We start from the raw sequence: 20127 nt of genomic DNA on the forward strand, positions 1-20127 counted from the left end.
AGAGAGAGAGAGAGAGAGAGAGAGATGCTGTCAACTTTGACCAGGGCAAGAGAATATCTCCTTTTGAGAGAAGAGTCTACGACTGCATATTACATTTGTTTCTGTGTAAGCCGGAGAGATGCTGACTGCATAGTCACTTTAAATAGTTAAATTCTAAAGATTGAAACAGGCAGGAAAAAGAAAGAGTGAGAATAATCTAGTAGGGAGAACAACATGGTCAAAATTCTTAGAACTCTGAGAATAAAGGCAAGGTAACATAGAGGGCAGGAAGAAGGGAGAATAAATGGAGGGAGGGAGGGAGGGAGGGAGGGAAGGAGGAAACATGTCCAGAAAATGTGCAGTAGTACACTTGTTTGACCTTCCTCAAGTGCCTTGATCCAGATTAATGTTGTTTGGACAGAGGCAAGGTTAGGTGAGAGAACTGTAAAATTTAGGAAAGATGATGTAGCAGACAAACAGAAGGACCCTGTTCCTGTAAGGAGCTCTTTGATGCCTCTTCCTTCTGTGTCTAATCTATAACCCTTTACTCTCTGGCCTCAGTCTTCCAATATATGAAATTGTGACCAGATGTCTCCCATGCTTTCCACCTCACCGATGCTTTAATTTTAATCTCGGTTGCTCTTGTATTCAATAAGTTTTGGCTGAAGCACAGAGCACTAAGCTGCTGCTGGAGAGACAGTGGAGATAACGATGATTCATGGCCCTGGTGAAGCTTATGACTTAGCAAAAGTGATGAGAATTAGGTATGAGCAAGGTTAGGGAATCAGTATAAAGATTAGTAGCTGACGGCTCAGAGGAAGGATACTACCTTAAGGGTTGGGCTCTCCAGAGTGCTACGGCCAGCTAAATTTCAGAGAGAGATGGGGCAAGTGATGAATTATAAACAAACATTGGAATCCAGGAATCTGTCTGAGTGTGGTTATGCAGCATCCATATGCAACATGTCCTGGTCAGGGTCTGATGTAAAAGTAGATTTATCACAGAGGGGTGTTCCTCCTAGTCTTCCTTTCTGCAAATAGCTGGTAGTGTTGACTGCCAGTATGATCATTTCGTCGATTCTGGTGACCTGCTGCTTTCACTATCCTCACATATATGCAGCCAGAGACTGCTTCTTCCATTCCAGCTGCCCACACACGAAATAATCACATGGAAACTATATTAATTCCAATACTGTTTGGCCAATAGCTTAAGCATATTTCTAGCTAGCTCTTACATCTTAAATTAACCCATTTTTATTATTCTGTGTATTACCACTAGGCTCGTGGTTTACCAGCAAGGCTCCAGGGAGCCTGTCTCCTTCAGCTACATGGCATGTCTCTGACTTGGCCTTCTTTTCTCCTCTATCTCTACTTGGAATTCCTACCTTGTTTTCTTCTACTCTGTCATAGGCCCAAGCTGCTTCTTTATTTATAACCAATATAAGCAACACATATCCAGAAGGACCTCCGACACCGCATATATTGGGCTCCCTTGACTCATCAGGGTTTATTGCCTATCAGTTCTGAATCCATGCACTGACACTCGCATGCTCATCCTCTTGGGCAGGAGATCAACCAGTCTGTCTTAAGAGCAGGGGTATAAAGATCCTTGTGTAGCATCTTTAGGACGGGCTTCAGATGCCAAGGTACAAAATTACTGCCTAAAGTCAGGGAGATTGCTACCTCCATCCTCTGATCTGGTCCTTTTCTAAATCTTGATCTATATACTGTGATAAGAGTGTTCAATTGTAGGGCTGTGTGACTTAAGGTAAGTTCTACATATCTCTGATCCTTATTTTCTGGGTCAGTAAAATGTGTGGGTCAATTCTCCATCCCTTCATACTCTCTAATGTAATTTCATAACACTGTGCTATGTCATTGCTCTAAAGCTAAAGAACGGGTGTGGAGCACTTGGGATGAGTTAGATACTTGGATAGTATCCCTCAAAGCCTGCAGTTTCATATTTATTCTGCTTCCTTTTTCTTAATTTTGATACTGTCAGACAAATCCCCATTGCACTCAAAACAGTCCAACTCTTACTTCCTTGGTAGAGGTGAGATGGGAAAGAATGACAAGGAGACAGATGACTGGCAGGGAATATCCACAGGCTACATGCTAAGTCCTTCACACACTTCATTCTCCAGATTCTCACAATAAAAATAAGAGGCTGTTTTTATGATTCCTACTTTTTTCTAAGATACAAGTAAGGCTCAGAGATGTATGTCTGTTAAAGGTCAGTGTAGTGAACTGTATAGAGAGGACCAGAGTGATTATCAAATCTCTCCATAACTTGGTAATTACTGTACCTCTTTGGGGGTGATATTTGGAACTTAACAACAGAGGGAAGCATGTGTAATCCTAACATGTGACTTTCAGAATGGTGAAACATATAGCTAGAGCATCAGGGGGACCAGCAGCATGACTGCACTTATACTTCTTATATCATGAAAATGGAGTTGAATGCTCTGTGTCTTTACTTCAGTGTCTTAAACTCTTTCCTCATCCAAGGCAGGAGGGCAGTGAAAACATTCAGTTTGGGATCTAGAAATCAGGGACTGAGTCCTCTACCACTTATTAGATGGAAGTGCATGAGGCATCAGAGTTCTCGGTTGAGAAATGAATATAGCGTTTTCTACCATGCATATCCGTGGTTCTGACCAGACTAAATGGACAATGAATAAAACCCTCCACCCCGATGCTTCAGTAGGTATTTAAATGTTCTTTCCTATTCCTGTGCATTTCACTACTTCTCTGCATCATTTTTGGGGGCAGGGAAATTGTAAAATCTAGTGTTATGGTGAACTTAAAAAAGAACAGAAGAACCTTCAAACACATGGCAGAAACAAGATGCAGTGAAGCTAAATGACAAGGAGAGTTACACTGGAAAAAATGAAGCAAAGAGAGGGGGAGATGGTTCAGGAGAGAATAGCTAAGAGTAATGAGAATCAATTCCGTCAACCTTCCATCTATTTTCAAATCTAATCTGAAATGATATGCTTTTCTCCCTTGCCAATAACTCTTAATTCTTCTCTTCCCTTCCCCTTTAAAACCAAGCATAACTGTATTATTTATCTCTACCGAGTGGCTTAGGAAAAGAGTTTTATATAAAAGATGCAGTTCCCAAGGGATGCAGAAAAGGGCAGATTGGAGACAGGGCAGAGATGAGAGCTGACAGCTGATGGTGGGAGGGGGATTGAGGACTCCTGGGATGCTCTTCTCCAACTACTGCTTCAGGGCCTTAGCTCTGTCACACCCCCACCACCTCTTCACCTTCTGTCCCCCCAGGCAGCCTTTCAAACCAGCATACCACTGGTATCGTGTAACCTGCCTGACATCAGGATCTTTTAGAATCATAAACCACCCAGATCATAATTTCTGCCTTGCCCAAATCCCCAATCCACAAGGACCAGTGACTAGCCTCACACACATTCCTGTAGTATGCTAGCCATCTTTTTTTCTGCGGCAACTACCATAACATCACCACTTTGGTTACTTTTTCTTTTCTTTATCTCCTAGATTATGACTTTCTTGAGGAGAAGAAGAAGTTTAATAAATGTTCAAGAAATGATGTATTCATTCACAAATATTTATTTGCACCTGCTGTGTGCTGAGAACAGCAGTGAAAGGGGTAGATAAGTAAGCAAACTGAAGCATGAGAAGGGAAATGCTGCTGTTGCTGCCGCTGCTGTTTTGTTGGTATTTGTTTGTTTAAACAATAACAGAGGAAGGAGAAAACCCAGACAAGATGAGAAAGTCTGTGAGGGTAACAGTCAAAGGTATCTCTCCCCTTAGTCTATTCTCTGGGCCAAGCTCTGGGCATGACACATTTTAAACAGCAAATGATTTAAGAGAGGCACACTGTTGGAGAACCAGGGTAAAGATGTTGTATACTTTGGAACTAACGGCAGAACCCTGCAGATTTCTGAAAATGTTTTGATGTTTGGCCTTATTCTTTCTCCAATCTGTATTTGACATGATGTAAGTAGGGCAGACAGTGACCCCCATTTTTCAAATACAAAAAAAAAAATCATACAGACTATGATTTGTCCTCATGTACACTGGTCAGTTAATATACCAGGAACATACCAATCTAAGTTTCTTATCCAAAATTTAGTGTTCTTTTCAGTATTCCAGGCTGTTTGAGGTCAAAGCAACTGAGATATATCCACCATCCATTCAGATATCAGCCCAGCTGTCCTTTTTAAAAATATTATGTGGAGAGCTTCAAAAACTCCAGAATCAGATTTTTTTTTGACTGAAAAAAGAGCCTAAAGGGGACATACATTTACTATTCTGAAAGGAGCTGCTCCATCCATAGGAAGGGGCTGCCCCCTTTCTATGTTTTCCTCTGTGAGCTTCCTTTAAGTGAGGATGCTTTTTGGCCTCCTCTGCATTCTTCCCAGTGCATCTCTTCACGTGATCGCTACCCTCTTGCCTCATCAATTTTGTAGCTATTCTCCATCTGAAGGACTTTCTGTCTGCTGAGTGGTTTTCTTAAATCCAGTCCATACTTTGGATTCCTCTATGGAGACATTAAATCCAAGCAGAAGCCATCTCTTCTCTTCTAACCTTCTCACTTTGATTTCAAACTATTCCTAGCATGCCTTTGTTCTCAGCCTCTTGGACTGGGCTCCTGAGAACAGAGTATCTCCCGACCAGATCATAGAAAAGTTTGATTCGCTACACAAATCTTTAAAATAAATGTGCATGCATTTGCTTCTACTGCTGAGGTGATTTACAGTCAGTACAGAGAAAATGTATCTGCACATGATTCAAATCATCTCTGATCTCAGCATTTGAAGAGTACTCTTATTACTATTTTAGTGTGTATCTTCCCAGCTCCACATCCATGGGCTCATCTCCAAACAAAATCCGAAGGTTGCCTGCTTTCCATATAAACATCATTTCTTACCCTCTGTGACAATGGAATATTTTGAAAGTTAAATTATTTTCCTCTTAATTTGCATTCTCCAGAGAGCTTACACTTGAAGAAGATGGTGGTAAACTTTCTGTGAAGTTTCTCTGTGGGATTCAAGCCATCACTGATGGAGTTGCTCTCCTTTACCTCAGAAATAGGTGTAACTTAATTCAACTTGTGAAATGTTTTTGGAACCCTATTTGTGTTCAGCCACAAATCTGGGCTTCAGAGTAAACAAATAATTTCAACACATTCAGAACAGTATGTAATATGTCTGTACTATATACAATGAGAATGGGATATGTATACCAACAATTACAAGAGCTAGTCAACAGGTTATATCAAAATAGGCATTGTTTGAGATGATTTTGGTCCTCTGTAAGCTATGAAACCTTCTAAGCAGGCTTAAGGCTTGTTATGTTAAGCTCTGAGGGGTTGGGTATGTAAATTATATAAAGTGCACTTCACATACATTATATGCAGCTTATAAAATATTTGTAAGTTTATGCAATGCCATTGTAGATTGGGGACCACCTGTACATATCATAATTATAATAGTATGATTGTGAATTAGTATGTAAATACAAGGGAAAGAGTGAAAAAATGAGTAGAGAGGAAGTTATAGTTGGCTCATGAACAGACTCGTGTGGCAGGCTCCTCAAATATATTCACAAGGAACATTAGGTATCACAGAAGAGCTTTGAATGGAAGAATGAGAAGATCAGATCACAAGTTAGAAATTTCTTCCCTTTGCCTTAATTTGATGAATAGTTGGAAAAGAAGGAAATTGGCAGGTGGTAGTAATGCCAGTTAAAGGGCCTGGTGAGTTGTCTCCATTTGTCTTTTGAGATCCATTTCTAGTCTGCTGGGGAAGCAAGAAGGTTGACCTATATGATTTGCTTGGCCTAAAGCATCCTTGGGTATCCAGCTAAGGTTGACATGTATGAGACACCTGCAGGGTGGAAAGAGAATATGCGCAGGGTCTTCATTTTATTGACAGCTTCTACTCTGGCTCATGCATTGCCAGTGCCTAGGCCATTCTAGCAAAGGTTGCAGATGCTGTCTATAGCACTCTTGTATGCATGACTCAGAGTTTCAGGATAACAGTTCCTTCTTCACCTCAATGTGATAGTTCCTTCCTGTTGCTAACTTTGCAGTGCTTCACTTGCTATTACTGGCCTGTTTTAATCCTACCCAAGCCTCTGTAAATGGCCCCTTTTATGAAACAATTTTCAATGACCTTATTGAGTGTATCTTTTTCTTTTCTGATGAGACTGTGATTGGCACAGAACCAGTTGCAATAGCCCAGGAGAGTGATGATAAAGGTTTGCATTAATTAACCATTACAGAGATTAAGAAGAGGACGTGTTTTTGCAATTACTCTAGACCCACTCTGTGGGTGCAAGATGATCAGGTGTGAAGCTATAATAGCTGGTGACAAGGGTAACTTGAGTTAACATTATTGCCTTACCCAACTCTTCCTGCCTGGGCTGTAAGTTCTTAGATGCAATATTCTATAATGTCTTCCTCTTCCTCAGTGAGGCCAAGCCATTTATAAACTCATCAGAAGCTCTCCCTGGATTTCTGCAAATAATCGATTGGAGGGTCAGCTGGTGCTGTGGAAGCAGGAGGCTGGTTAGTTAGCCACTTGGGAGATGTTACCAGGATGGCTGGAGATCAGAAGCACCGCTTATTTTCATAATGACCTTCAAGAATTAAATAAAAATACAATGAGTGCCATAGATTAGGAAGAACAAGCCAATTAAAAGCATAATACGCCTTAGGGATTTTTATTTCTTTTTCAGGAGGCTGAAAGGCATCAGTGCCTCTGAGGCATGGTAGCAGGCTCCCCAGAATTACTGATGAAGGCTGATCCTCTTGCATGGCTTTGTGGGATGGTGGAGGGGATTTGAGTCTGTTGAATATTTCACAAGTTGCACCCCATACGGGGGGAACTGAGAAAGGTGAAAAGGCAATCTCTGTATCTCTTTATGATTCCAATAAAAAAAACAAGCTTCACAGGGTGAGAGAGAGGCAGGCGCTGGAGTCAGCCTACCACCGGAAGGCATGGTGCACCAATTCTCCCACTTTAATATCTGCTGTTTCATTTTATATTCATCATGTCAGCATAATCTGCCTTTATGGGAATCGTCTTGGCTCCCGACCAAATGTGTTTAGTCCCCCTTTGCTTTAAGTTTGATTGTAATATGACTTGAGGACTTCAATGAAATGTTTATATGGAGGGACCAGGGGAAGAAAAAAGGGAAAATGCAATTGGAAAACCAATCAGCAGGCAATTTCAAGAGCTGGCTTTGGTCATGCTACAATTTCTTTGACCTGGTTTGTAATGGACACAGGATTGGCTCTCTGATCAAGCTTGCACTGCCAATTCCTGACTGCTTGCCAAATAAAGCAGATACTCTAACACACACACTGAAATCCCTACCTCTGTTGGAGTTGCATTTGTTGCACGCTTGCATGTATACCTTGCTCTGTTTTCTGGGTTGCCCAGCTGGTTCTTGATATCTTCCCACCCCTGAAGAACATCAGTGTCTGCCCTCAACTGTGCCCATGTTACTCCGTGAGGAGTTTTTGGTCTCCAAGCTTAGCAGGCCCCTTTCGACTTTGAGTTCCCAACAGGTATTTACTCTTTGTTTAATTCTCTGATGAGACTTAGCATCCTGAACTATATTTTTACTAAGTTTACCAACTTACTATGGATATGCATAAGTATCTCTATGTCTATATATGCATATGTAAATATATATATTTACTTATACACTAAAGATGCAGTAATTATTTATGATATGCCAAGTACTTTGCAAAGTGCTAGAGAAATGACAGGACATAAGGCAGACAAGGTCTCTGCTCTCCTGGAGAGACAGAGAATAAGCACATATTCAAGTAAATATCTGTGATAAATTTGTAATAATCACAAGTGCTATCAGAAGTTTCTGTGAAGGGAGCATATAAGAGATTGAATGTGCTTAAAGAGGAGTCCTTCAGCCTGAGTGCTCAGGCCCAGCTTCACAGAGCTGGTGGCATTTGGATTGGGGGATTAATACTGAGAAGAAACCAATTTTCAGCTTTGGGAGGAGAGTTGCAGGAAGATTGGACAGAAAATGCTTATTACCTGATACAAGAGGCAGCTAACACATTTAACAGATATATTAAGGCCTATCGGGCTATAGCTCATGGTGAAGGGCATTCAGTACAGAAGGGATAAGTCAGATAATTCAGAATCTCAGAGGACATTCGTGTATGTAGGTCATGGCATGGAGCTGGGAGACAGCAGACTACCTAGAACTTTTGTTGTTAACAGATTCTGAGCTCCTTGCAGGCATTTCATTTATCTCCATATTCTGAGCCGCTAAGTAGCCTGAAAGTGTTTCAGACCATGATAAGTTACATTGAATGAATGAATGAGTGAGTGAGTGAGTGAGTGAATGAATGAATGAACGGCATGGCTTTCTGTTTCCACTAAAGTAGTTTTCATTTTGCAGTTTCCTGCTTCCTCTCCTATTGCCCCAACAATAGTGTAAGTCCGGAGCTCTTTTCTGTGATTCAATATTTACTGTGTTTCACACACTGTTATTATCATTTAACATTTACTGTCTGCTGACTGTGCATTCACTGCTGTAGCAAACAAAGAGCTCAATCTAGTTTTGTTCATGGGCTAATTTAGTCAAGGAAACGGAGATGCTGCAAGAGCAGTTGGCATTGTAGAAATTGTGTTGACTGGAAATCCACCGAGTCCAGCTGAGAACAGATTCACCAGTGGCCTTAAATGAGTCACTAACCATCTGTAACCCTCTGGTTGCCTAATAGGAACACGAGCAGGGAAAGCCTCATGCATGGTGGGATTTTACAGCTCCAGGAGACGGGTACTCAGATTCCCACCAGTATCCCTGGGCTTGTTCTGCCTGTCTAAACCAGACTGTATCAGCTACATATCTACTGCTTTGGTGGTGTTCTATAGATTTAGACTCTTCAGTGCTGGGTTAGCCTCAGTTCCCTGAATCTCTAATTCTGGGATTTGATGCACTTAGCAAAACAAGTGAAGTGATAAGCAAGACCATGTATTATAACGCCTCCATCTTGCTGTGGCGCAGTTGGCTTCTGCCAGAAAAGACTGCTAGTGTCCCGGGTCCTGAGATCGAAACATGGTTAGTAACAGAATAGATCACCCCAGCCCCAACAGAGAAAGCGCTGGGAAAGACTCAGTGAGTATGTTCTACCTAAGTACCTCAATAGCTCTCAGGGCCCTTTGGGGTTTATGGCTCGAAGACCTGACGAGCTTCTGTGATTACTTCTATCTCTGCTTCATATCTGGCTAATCCTTCAAGCAGTCCAAGACCATGCACTTGAAATAATAATTTATCATTTTCTGGCTACTTCGTCTTTTCTTTGCAAGGAGGGAGGAGACCCTGGAAAGATTTAGAACTGGATGTTCAGTACTATGAGATGAATTGTGTTGTAGTTTGTGGTTGAGAATAAACAGGAAAGTAAGGGGGGAAGTGGAGGTAACCAAGATAGGAAGTATTTGTAGGAAGCCATGAAATAAGAGGATAATGCCCCAATCTAGGTGGATTCATAGAGGGACTAAGAGAGCTGGCATGTCAGCTATATTTTGAAGGATTCTGCAATAGAGTGGAGCACTGAAGAGAACACCATCAAGGATATCACTAGCCTTGTTTCACAACAATTGACTGGATTAGATCTTATCCGTATTAATAATTATTATGAGAATAAATCAATAATTAATTTAAAAAAATCATAACTAACTTTCTTCATAGCCCTTACTAAGTGCCAGGCATTCCTCCCTAAAAATTCTGATTGCTTACCTTAAGAAAATAAAATCTTTTGGGATTGGAGTACATGAGAAAATTCCTTAGGCTTTGTCTAAGCCAAGGAGACGTTTCAGTGACTCCAGATGAGAAGAGGGCTGCCATTGTGCCCTGAGAAGGGACGACTGCATGAGAGAGCTCGGCTTTGGCCTGTCTCACCAGTGCTGCTCTCTGCGGAAAATGCACATGGGATCTTTGGGTTTTGTAGGGGTCATGTTCAAAGGTCACCTCTGTGACTGTAGTGAACCAAATTTCTAAGCCTCAGATACTACTAAGACTCAATGTTTTCTATGGATACTACTATGGCTATCTGACTCCCAAAGTAATTCTGACTTGACTGCAGACCTGGTAATTCTCCCAGAATCCCATCTCCTCTCTCCTTTATTCATAGATGCACTCATAAGCTTTGTCCTTTTGAGATGTTTCCTGCGATGTTTTGCTTTAGTAGAAGGCACTAAGGAAATAATTTATACTCTTCAAGCAAAACTATTTATGAAAGCTCTTCTACCACCATTGTTACCTAATAAGAGACTATGGTGGTGATATAATATTTAATAAAATTACCATTTACATGATATTAATGATATTTTACAAAGTATTTATAAACCGATAAAACCACAATGAGTCAGGATCTTCAAATTAGGATATTGGATATAAAAATTACTAGAAAATATTAATTTCCTTCCAGCTACATGACATCAGTGGAGTTATGTAATGGTTCTGGTGTGTGTGAGTGTATGTGTGTGTGTGAGTGTGTGTGTGTTGTAAATGTATGCTTATTTAGGAATGTGTGTGTGTGTTCATGCACATATCTGCATATTTAAGTTGACACCAGAAGTCAACATTGGGTGTCATCCTCAATCAATATTCAACTTATATTTTTTTTTAAAGAGAGACTCTCTCTGATTCTGGAACTTACTGACATAGCTTTTTTGTCTGAGTAGTGAATTCCAGGGACCTAAGTCCCTCTACTTTGAAGCTCTGGAGTTACATAAACATGCTACTACACCTGAAGAATTTATGAGGGGTTCAGGAATATTAACAGTCAGATCCTCATGTTTGCATGAGAGAAGCTTAACTAACAGAGCCACCACTAATCCCCTTCAATGATTTTTAAACAATGGAGGCATCTGCGAAAAAGTTCTCTTGATTCAGAACATATAACATACATTTCTCAAAATGGAGTTGTGCTCATCAATCCTTGAGAAAGGCTTAGAATTACACATTTGTTCGGCCCTTCCATGAACGGGCTTGACCTTAGCCAGTTACCACAGCTGAATCATAAGCTCTCTTGGGTATTTCCAGCTCTGAGTTTCTATCCTGAGGACTTCCAGATAAGTGTCTGTGAAAATCATAAATGAACTTAAAAATGTGTCTTCCTCTGTTTTCTGCTATTGTACAACATTAGAAAACCGGAACACTTTTATCTGTTTGTTTTAGTTTTACTCTACTCTGGGGGAAGAATTACTTTTTCATACATGAGGTCTTGGAAAAAGTGCGACAGACACACCAAGATCAAGTCATAGCTCTGGTCCTGTGTTTCTTTCTTTTTTTATTTTTATTTTTTTTAATTTATTTATTTATTAAGGATTTCTGCCTCCTCCCCGCCACCGCCTCCCATTTCCCTCCCCCTCCCCCGATCAAGTCCCCCTCCCTCATCAGCTTGAAGAGCAATCAGGGTTCCCTGACCTGTGGGAATCCAAGGACCGCCCACCTCCATCCAGGTTTAGTAAGGTGAGCATCCAAACTGCCTAGGCTCCCCCAAAGCCAGTACGTGCAGTAGGATCAAAAACCCACTGCCATTGTTCTTGAGTTCTCAGTAGTCCTCATTGTCTGCTATGTTCAGCAAGTCCGGTTTTATCCCATGCTTTTTCAGACCCAGGCCAGCTGGCCTTGGTGAATTCCCGATAGAACATCCTCATTGTCTCAATGTGTGGGTGTACCCCTCGCGGTCCTGAGTTCCTTGCTCGTGCTCCCTCTCCTTCTGCTCCTGATTTTGGTCCTGTGTTTCTTGAGGAGTATCTTGACCACAGTTTCCCATCTATAAATGGAAGTCGTGATTCCTGGATCCTAGGTCGTATATAGAAAAAAACATCTTGACATAATAATTTGTTTCTGAGTTCATGGCTGTGTGAAGTAGCTTTGCCCCCAAAGCACAGAAGTCTGGCATGTCGCTCACCCGCAGCTTTCGGTCTTGTCTTGCAGAGATGTCTGGCACAGCAGCGGACATTTCTCTGGTGCACTGGAGGCAGCAGTGGCTGGAGAATGGCACACTGTACTTCCATGTCTCCATGAGCACTTCGGGGCAGCTGGCCCAGGCCACAGCTCCCACACTCCAGGAGCCCTCAGAGATCGTCGAGGAACAGATGCATATCCTCCACATTTCTGTGATGGTGAGTGAGCATGGGATGAGGGCGGGGGACAGAAAGGAGTATGCGATTGTCTACAGATGGAAGAATTGGAGTGTGCCAGTAAGAACAGCGTGATCCTCAGAGTGTCAGGTGACTTTTGCGGTGTCGCTTGGACTGACACAATCACATCCATCATCCATCAGCTGAGAAAAAGTAATTGTGCTTCAGAGGAGAAAATAAAGGGTGTCCGACTCTGGCCTTTTGGCTGACATGTCTGGGAATAGCTGTTTAACATCTGTCACATGCTTGTCTTTGCCTGGCTGTGGGCTGAGGTCCTGTGCTCCTACATACAATCAGTCTGTCTAAGAATTACTAAGCATACAAAGTCGGAACAAAACTGCAAGAGGAGGATGCCCTTTCCCACGTCTCCTGATATGGTAGGAGCTTTAAGGCTACCCCTATTACAAGGTAGAATTAAGGCATGGGCCAGATGTAGCCAGTACAGCATGTAGGATGGTGCCTCTATTCCTCTCACATTCTAGTTGTTGAGAATTCTGAAAGAGGGGAGAAAAATTTAAACTTACCCAGTTTGCCATAACCTGCAGGCAATGCCACAGCTCTCTGGTATTAACACCAGCTCTGAGTCCTGTGCACTCTATTGTCTTTCAATTGGAGATGTTTTTGTGTATCTCTCACTTGTCCAGCACTGTGTTGTACACACTTTTGAAAATTGCCTCATTGTAGTAAAGCAAGAATGCATAAAGCATAGCACATCACCTGCATATTAGAAGTGAGATTAGGAGCACAGAGAGGCAAAGGCATCTTCTAAGTCTGTCCAGTGGCATAACTGTGCCAATCTGTTGTCTCCTCTGAGGAGGTTGTTGCTATCAACTGAGCAATCTTCTAGTAATAGTTTCTTTAAAGAGTTAGGATTCAAGGTGTGTGTGTGTGTGTGTGTGTGTGTGTGTGTGTGTGTGTGTGTGTGTGTGCGCGCGTACCAAAAGTTAGCACCTACTCTATCTCTCTCCACATTATTTCCTGAGCCACAGTGTCTCACTGAGCCTGGAGCTCACTGGTTTGCTCGACTAGCTGACCAGAAACCTCTGAAATTCTTCAGTCACTGGTTTCTGGTGCTGGACTACAGGTGTATGTTACCAGACCTGGCTTTTTCATGTGAAATCTTGGGTACAAACTCAGATTTCTGTGCTTGTAAAGCAAGCACTCTACCACTGCATCCTATCTTCCGTCCTATGATGTGTGGTTTTGTACCATACAGAGATATGCAGCAACAGTCATATCCAGGCCCACATCTGGGTGGTGACATCTGCTAATCACAATGCCAGTTACCCCCAATATTACACTCTTAAAAGACAGACTTAAGCTATTTCTTCCATTTAACCTTTGGAATGGATACAGAAAACAAAAATAGGAAATGATATCCCAAATGTATATAAAGATGAAAGCAGAGCTCAGAAAGATGAGTGATATGAATAAATGTCACTTTGTACTCCTTTAGTTAGTTCTTTTTTCCATCAAGAGTCACTGTTTAGTGAGATTCTACAGTAGACTTCTGATTAGGGCTGAGAGATCGTGGAATTTTTCTCTTTTTGGAAAAACATATGCACACCCCAGCCAGATAGCAATGTTAATTTTGGACCTAACGAGTACTCATCACGTGGAGGAACAAATCAAGGCCTTTGTGTTATTCATGGAATGTGTGTGGTAGACTTTTTTCATGTATATATATTTAGCAAATGATGCAGCCACATGCCAACCCAAGTAAGTGCCTACACGCTAATTTTGGGGTGCAAATTTGTAAACACCATTTCCGTGTGCTTGCTCAGTTCCCCGTGAGCTTTGAAGTAGCATCTGATGTTAAGAGGCGTAGGGGCATGACTGCTCTTCTGCCTGTAATGTTTGGGCATGAGACTCAGCTTCGATTAATATTTATTAAGTACTTTCCATCTTGTACCATAACATTGACTTACATATGTTTTTCCTATAACCCAGTAACCTATATCACATTATCTCAATTATAAATGAGCCCCAAATCTACCTTTTCTGACTCCAGGCCTAGTGTTGGTTCCAGTAAATCAGTCAGTCTACCCAGAATCATGTCTCTTACCTTTGTTCTTTGCTCAGCAAATTTAGTTTTCAAAGAATAACTCAACACGCATCAGATGTCATTGAAATTTCCTGCAGAATTTACTGACAGAGGAGGGAATGGAGAGGCTGTCATACTCTATGCACCAAACACACACATCTGTAACTTGTGGTCCACATGTTAGGAATAGATTATTTCCTGTCTCCTTCTTTCCCCCAAGGGCCACTTAGGTCTTAGAGACACTGGACCAAAAGGTGGCCGTTGCTGGAAGGTGACTTCCCAAGCATGGGGCCACTCTCTGGGGATATTACCAGCACCAGAGCCAGACATGATGTTTGCTTTTCCCACTATCCTCTCTGGGTGTTTTTATACAAAGTGTTTAATTCATCTGTCCTTGTTTCATTATGTATGGAATAGAGGCTGCACTAATATGTCCAACTACACCAAGCTCTTGAAACAGGAAATCTTGCATCTGAGCCATATAAGGGCATTTGTTTTTGTTACTGTTAATTTTTGTTCAGTTGAAAAGGTAAGATTTGTTCTAATTTACTATACTCTCCTACTTTATGAATGGGAAAATTGGAGTCCACATTAGACTCATCATTGCCTATAATTCCCTGAACAGTCAGGGGTTTAAAAGCCATGGTCTCTATTCTTGTTCTCATGGCTACTCACAGCTCGGCAAGAACACAAAGAGAAGCATTTACTTTTGTGACTACTGAGAATGGATTTTAAGATGACTGGGATCTGTCTTCTCATCTTTAAGAGGATAAATCTGAGACTCAGCAAACTGATTTGCTCGTGACTGTGTGGTGAGGAGGCAGTTCTGTGACCATGTTTCCCTTAGCTTCTGGCTCCTGCCACATGGTTACTGCATGAGCCATGGTTTCCGTCTTTGGTAACACTTGAAGATGGTTTGGAAGAAGACCAATGTCATGCAATAAACTCTCAAAGGAGGATGTGTGGAGGTGGGATTTCACAATTTGAGTCTCCTTCCTTCATCATGAAGGAAAATTGCTTCCTTCTACCTGTAACCTTGTACAGTCCATAGCCATGTAGGTCGAACCAAATACTTTCTGGACTTCTTACATCCTGAATTGAACAGCTCACTAATTCCTGAATTGTTGACCATCGGATTATCAGTATCCCAAAAAAATGGTACAATAAATATGTTCTCAGTGAAGCTGGGTGAGAGAGAGAGAGAGAGAGAGAGAGAGAGAGAGTGAGAGAGAGAGATATCATCTCATCCTCCTATACTAGCTTTAGCTGCTGTTTGCCTAAGCCATGCACAAAGCTAAATGCCCAGAAGAAAGCAGAGGGAGGTTTGGAATTCAGCTGAGCTGACTCTGAATTTAACTTCCCTTCCTCTGCCCTCCTTCTATTCCTCTTCCTTTTACCTTGACTCAGTCCCTGAACATCACTCAGACTTAGTTTTGTTATCTATAAAACCATACTGATCATATCAACCTCGAAGAGTGAGGAGAATATCTAAATAGTTCTTAGCATTAGTATGCATGATGTGTAGTGAGTCCTCAGAAACAGAGCCTGTAATATTACCATTGCAGCACCGAGTGTTGAACGAGTGTGCAGACACTGCTGTGTCTCATTTGTGCTGCTCTGTTGCTGTCTGATGTAGGGGGAATTGTCATAACACCTGACATTTCTTTTGAGTGTTTACTATTTGCTGGGCTGTTCTGCAAATTCTTTTAATATGTGCATCATAACACTTAGTTCTTGATAGAGATCAAAGTGGATGATATCTCAAAAAAAAACCCTCACAAATGCTAATAAAAATAGTTATCTGCTAGACTTTGGGGATGCAAAGGTTAAACAGTAAAAACAAATACTTTATTAAAGGCTCTTTTCTATTTCTTGTCTATGTAATATATTGACTACTGTTGACAATTACAATAAAATAGTCAGTCCCGCACTAGCTCAAAATGGAGTATAATTAAGGGTTTTGTTTTTTTGGGGGGGCGGGGGTAGACTCTCAGATCAGCAGTCCTCTGCATGAGCAGATCGGTAGGCAGGAACAAGCTGCACTTGGGCCAGTGGGAATTGGGGGCACAAAAGAGGTAGCTCAGTTGTGGAGGGGTTTGGGCAAAAAAACTGCTTAGTGGGTGAAATCAAGCCAGGCTGAAGGGAGTGGGAGACCTTTTGGGCCCTGGACCTTTTGTACTGGTCACAGTAGGCATGGACTCTGGAACCACATGGGCGGGTGCAACATGTTGTTGATTACAATAAAATAGTCCCGCATCAGCTCAAAATGGAATATAATAAAGGTTTTTCTATTTCAGGGTAGATCAGCAGTCCTCTGCATGAGTGGGGAGCAGGTACCAAATCCAGCACATCCCTACATCTATGTATATAGTACATGTGACCATGCCCAGTGTGTGCCAGTATCTTAAAGGCTACTGGCTAAAGGAGTTCCCACAGCAGACTACCATGTCTCTCCTCTTTGTTGTAAGCTTAAATTTGTTGATACGGTAAGTGCACTCCAGAAAATACCCCCTCTTGTGTGGAATTATTAGGCAGATTAATGGAGTTTATGGTTTAGGTGTCAATTCCTAATTTGAATGCTGTCTATGTCATTAGCTTTATATCTTTGATCAAATCACTCAATTTTAAAATTGAGACAATATTCCCCACTTCTTAAGAGTTTTTCTAAGTGTCCTTTGAGGTCACACTCATAACTGCCCTTTGCAATAAACAGTAATGATGACCAGCATGAGGAATTTTCTCACCAGCAGTCAAAGGCAGCACTTGTAGCCTTCTGTTTAGTTGCCTCAGAACCTCTAAAAGAAGATGCTGTCGTTTACCCTATGTGCAGATGAGGAACCTGGCAGTTTGTGAGATTTTTGAAGCCTGCTCATGTACATCACCAATAAATGCTGAAGCTGAGATTCCAATTCCAGTCTGTCCAGATTGAGAGTCTGTGTTCTTGGGCACGATTCTCCATGGCGTAGTGCCTGACAGTCAGTAAGTGCTCAAAAAGCAAAAGCTGTTATTAAAATGTTAGCTGTAGTCATGGTCTATCATGCCTGATATTTATGGAGTATTCACTCCGGGTGCTCAAAACACTTGATAGAACTTGGAACCTTGTCAGTTTGGGAAAGAGGTGTTGCTCATGCCAACAGTTTATCGATAGGAGAAAGAAAGCCAGGGAAAGCTGAGCAATTTGCCTTCAGGTACAGAGTCTTGGCATGAATCCTGCAGGTCCCTTTTGCCTTCTTAGTCAGCACCAATTCTCAGTGTCAGTCACTCTGTTCACTCACTTTAACATCTGCATATGTAAATGAAAACCAAAGAGGTGTGTTTTTAAATGATTTTTTTTATTTTATAGATTATGATATAGTTATACCATTTCTCCCTCCCTTTATTCCCTCTCAACCCTCCCATAAACTCTTCCTAACTCTCTTTCAGATCCATGGCCTCTTTTTTTATTAATTGTTGTTTCATGAATATATATGTATACTTGCATATATATATATATATATATTTCTAAATATAACCTGCTCAATTTGTATAACGTTACATGTATGTCTTCAAAAATGGCCATTTAATACTAATAGCCACTTGGCGTGCTCTTCCCTGGGCAAGAATTACTTCTCTTGTTCTCAGGATTCCTTCCTTGACTTGAGTTCTTTGTGGAAGTTTTATTATTTGGAACGTAAGAGTTCATCTGCTCCAGGTGGCCTTACGGTTAAATGCAAAATCACCTAGCAGATGTGATCAGAATTTCTTCTTGCTTCTTTGCATTAATCTAGGTCTTGCTTGCCTGTTTGTTTGTTTTTATATTTTGCTGATGCTACTGTTACTATTTTGACATTTCAGGATATATTTGCCTTTGCAATTATCAGATTCTTACAGCAAAAATTGTTACCAGTTGCCATTCACAGGGCTGGACAGATAACTCCGCTCCATATCTCCTTTAAACAATGGTATCATTTCATTTTGATGCGGCCTATCTTGTCTTAAAGATTTCTACAGAAGTTACTAAAGAAACTGCTTAAGATCAATGTCTTTTATCATGGATTTTTCTTTTAAAAATGTCTTTGGTCTCTTTTGTGACAAATGGTTTTAGAAGAATGATGAGAAGAAGCGTAGGTTTGATGTAGAAGAAAAGACCTTTGAAGGCACGAGCTCCCCACAGGAAATGCTACAGATCTAGTCTGTTGAACCCCTTGCGGGAACCCTAGAAGAGACCAGAATTCCGATCCATGGCAGCACGGACCTTCGCTCGATGTGCTGAAACTCTCAAGCAGTAAATAGCTCAGTTAGGTTCAGTGTAACCTTTGTCTGCATGGCTGTATAAGCCAAGGTTGGAAGCCCAACCATTAGAATTCTGAGAGGAATAATAGATAAAATGACTATTGCATTTCCTTCAAATTCAGATGATCTATGATTCTCTGATATCATAATATATGAGAAATACTTGAGGACTATAACATGCCCCATAAATCTAAGAAACTGTTATTACCATTCTTAATCAGTAGCTTTATTTGAAGAATCTCTGTTATATTGGAATAGTACTTAATAAAGCTTTCTGTGAATTATGGCTTTAGATCATTGCTCCAACAAGTGCATTCACTCATTCATAGCATATCACTAATTCCTTCAGTTATTGATGTTAATAATCATGCAATGATAAATAGATGCATTCATGCAGTCCAACAGTAAAACTCTTACCAGTTAGTAACAAAAAACAAATTAATAAAGCAGCTCTAAAGAATCTCTCTCTCTCTCCTCTCTCTCTCTTCCACCCCCCCTCATGTGTGTGTATGTGTGTATGTGCTCTTATAGGCGTGTGAGGATGCATAAATTTGTGTGAATACACATGCACATAAGAGCACTTGGATGTGGAGCCCAGAAAGCGACCTTGATTGTCATCCTCAGGAGCTCCAACACAGAGAGCTCTGTGTCTGGAAGCCTGGCTTTAAGTTTGGACTCAGCTAGTAACAGCTATATGGAGATGCACAAGTCATTTCACTGCTCTGAACTTCTAACTTTGTCATTTGCACAACTGAAATGAAATGAAAATCATAGTATCCAGTGGAGACAATGGATTTGGTAGTATTCAGACTTTCTGCCAGCAACTGAACGCTAAGGGCCAGTGAAACACTGAAGCTGAGAGCACCTTAGACTTCACAATGCCTGACTCTTCTAGATCATCCAGTTACGTGCTCTACACATACCCTCCCTCCAGTCTCAGGAATTGGACTTTTTATTTCTCACATGTGTTCAGTGTGGGTAGCTGTGGGGACTGTGTCTCAACTCTACATGCCCTGTCATTCTGGAACTTTGGCTGAAGCTGAGCCCCAGTCAGAGACATTTGGTTTACATGGCAGGGAGAATCAGCAAGACAGCTGGTGGGAATCTAGGAAAATGCAGAAATGTATCTGATGCTCAGATATTGATTTTTTCACATTCTGTGGGCCAAAAACACATCACATGACCAACCACAAAGCCAGTGGCACAGGAAACAGTTTGCTGTAGGGGATGGGTACGCACACAAACAGTCACAGACAGCAACATAGCATAGCCACCCTCACTTTCATGGTCAGAAAGTGTGTGTTCTCCCTCTATATGAAGATCTGCAGGTGTTCAGTGCCTGCTAAGAGAGGGAAAACCAGTCTCCTAAAACAAGCTCACGTATTGGTTCATCAGTCCCCACTGCCAAGTCTGGGAAATGCTCACATATCAACAAATATAAGTGGGTTCAATAGGAATTTGTGTGTGTGTGTGTGTGTGTGTGTGTGTGTGTAATAATAATTTAAAAAAAAGAGGTCATGAATTTAGGAGGGTACACGAGAGGAGCTGGGGGAAGAAGCTTGGTCAAAAGTGATGTAGATGCAGTGTTTATATATGAATTTCTCAAAAAATAGTTAAGCAACAACAAAAATAAATCCTTATAACAAAGAGAGGAAGG

The 20127-nt window shown here is 41.3% G+C and overlaps 1 protein-coding gene across 4 annotated transcripts in view; it reads left to right on the forward strand.

The window, feature by feature from the left end:
• Positions 1-20127, forward strand: part of Astn2 (astrotactin 2) — a 1041512-nt gene that overhangs the window by 139228 nt on the left and 882157 nt on the right. For all 4 annotated transcript variants that reach the window (XM_026782391.1, XM_013348224.2, XM_026782390.1 and 1 more), the window contains exon 2: positions 11949-12136. In XM_026782391.1, the coding sequence (XP_026638192.1) occupies positions 11949-12136 (188 nt within the window). The remainder of the gene's footprint in view (positions 1-11948; positions 12137-20127) is intronic.

Source organism: Microtus ochrogaster, chromosome 10, assembly GCF_000317375.1.
Source record: "Microtus ochrogaster isolate Prairie Vole_2 chromosome 10, MicOch1.0, whole genome shotgun sequence".
Taxonomy (NCBI): Eukaryota; Metazoa; Chordata; class Mammalia; order Rodentia; family Cricetidae; genus Microtus; species Microtus ochrogaster.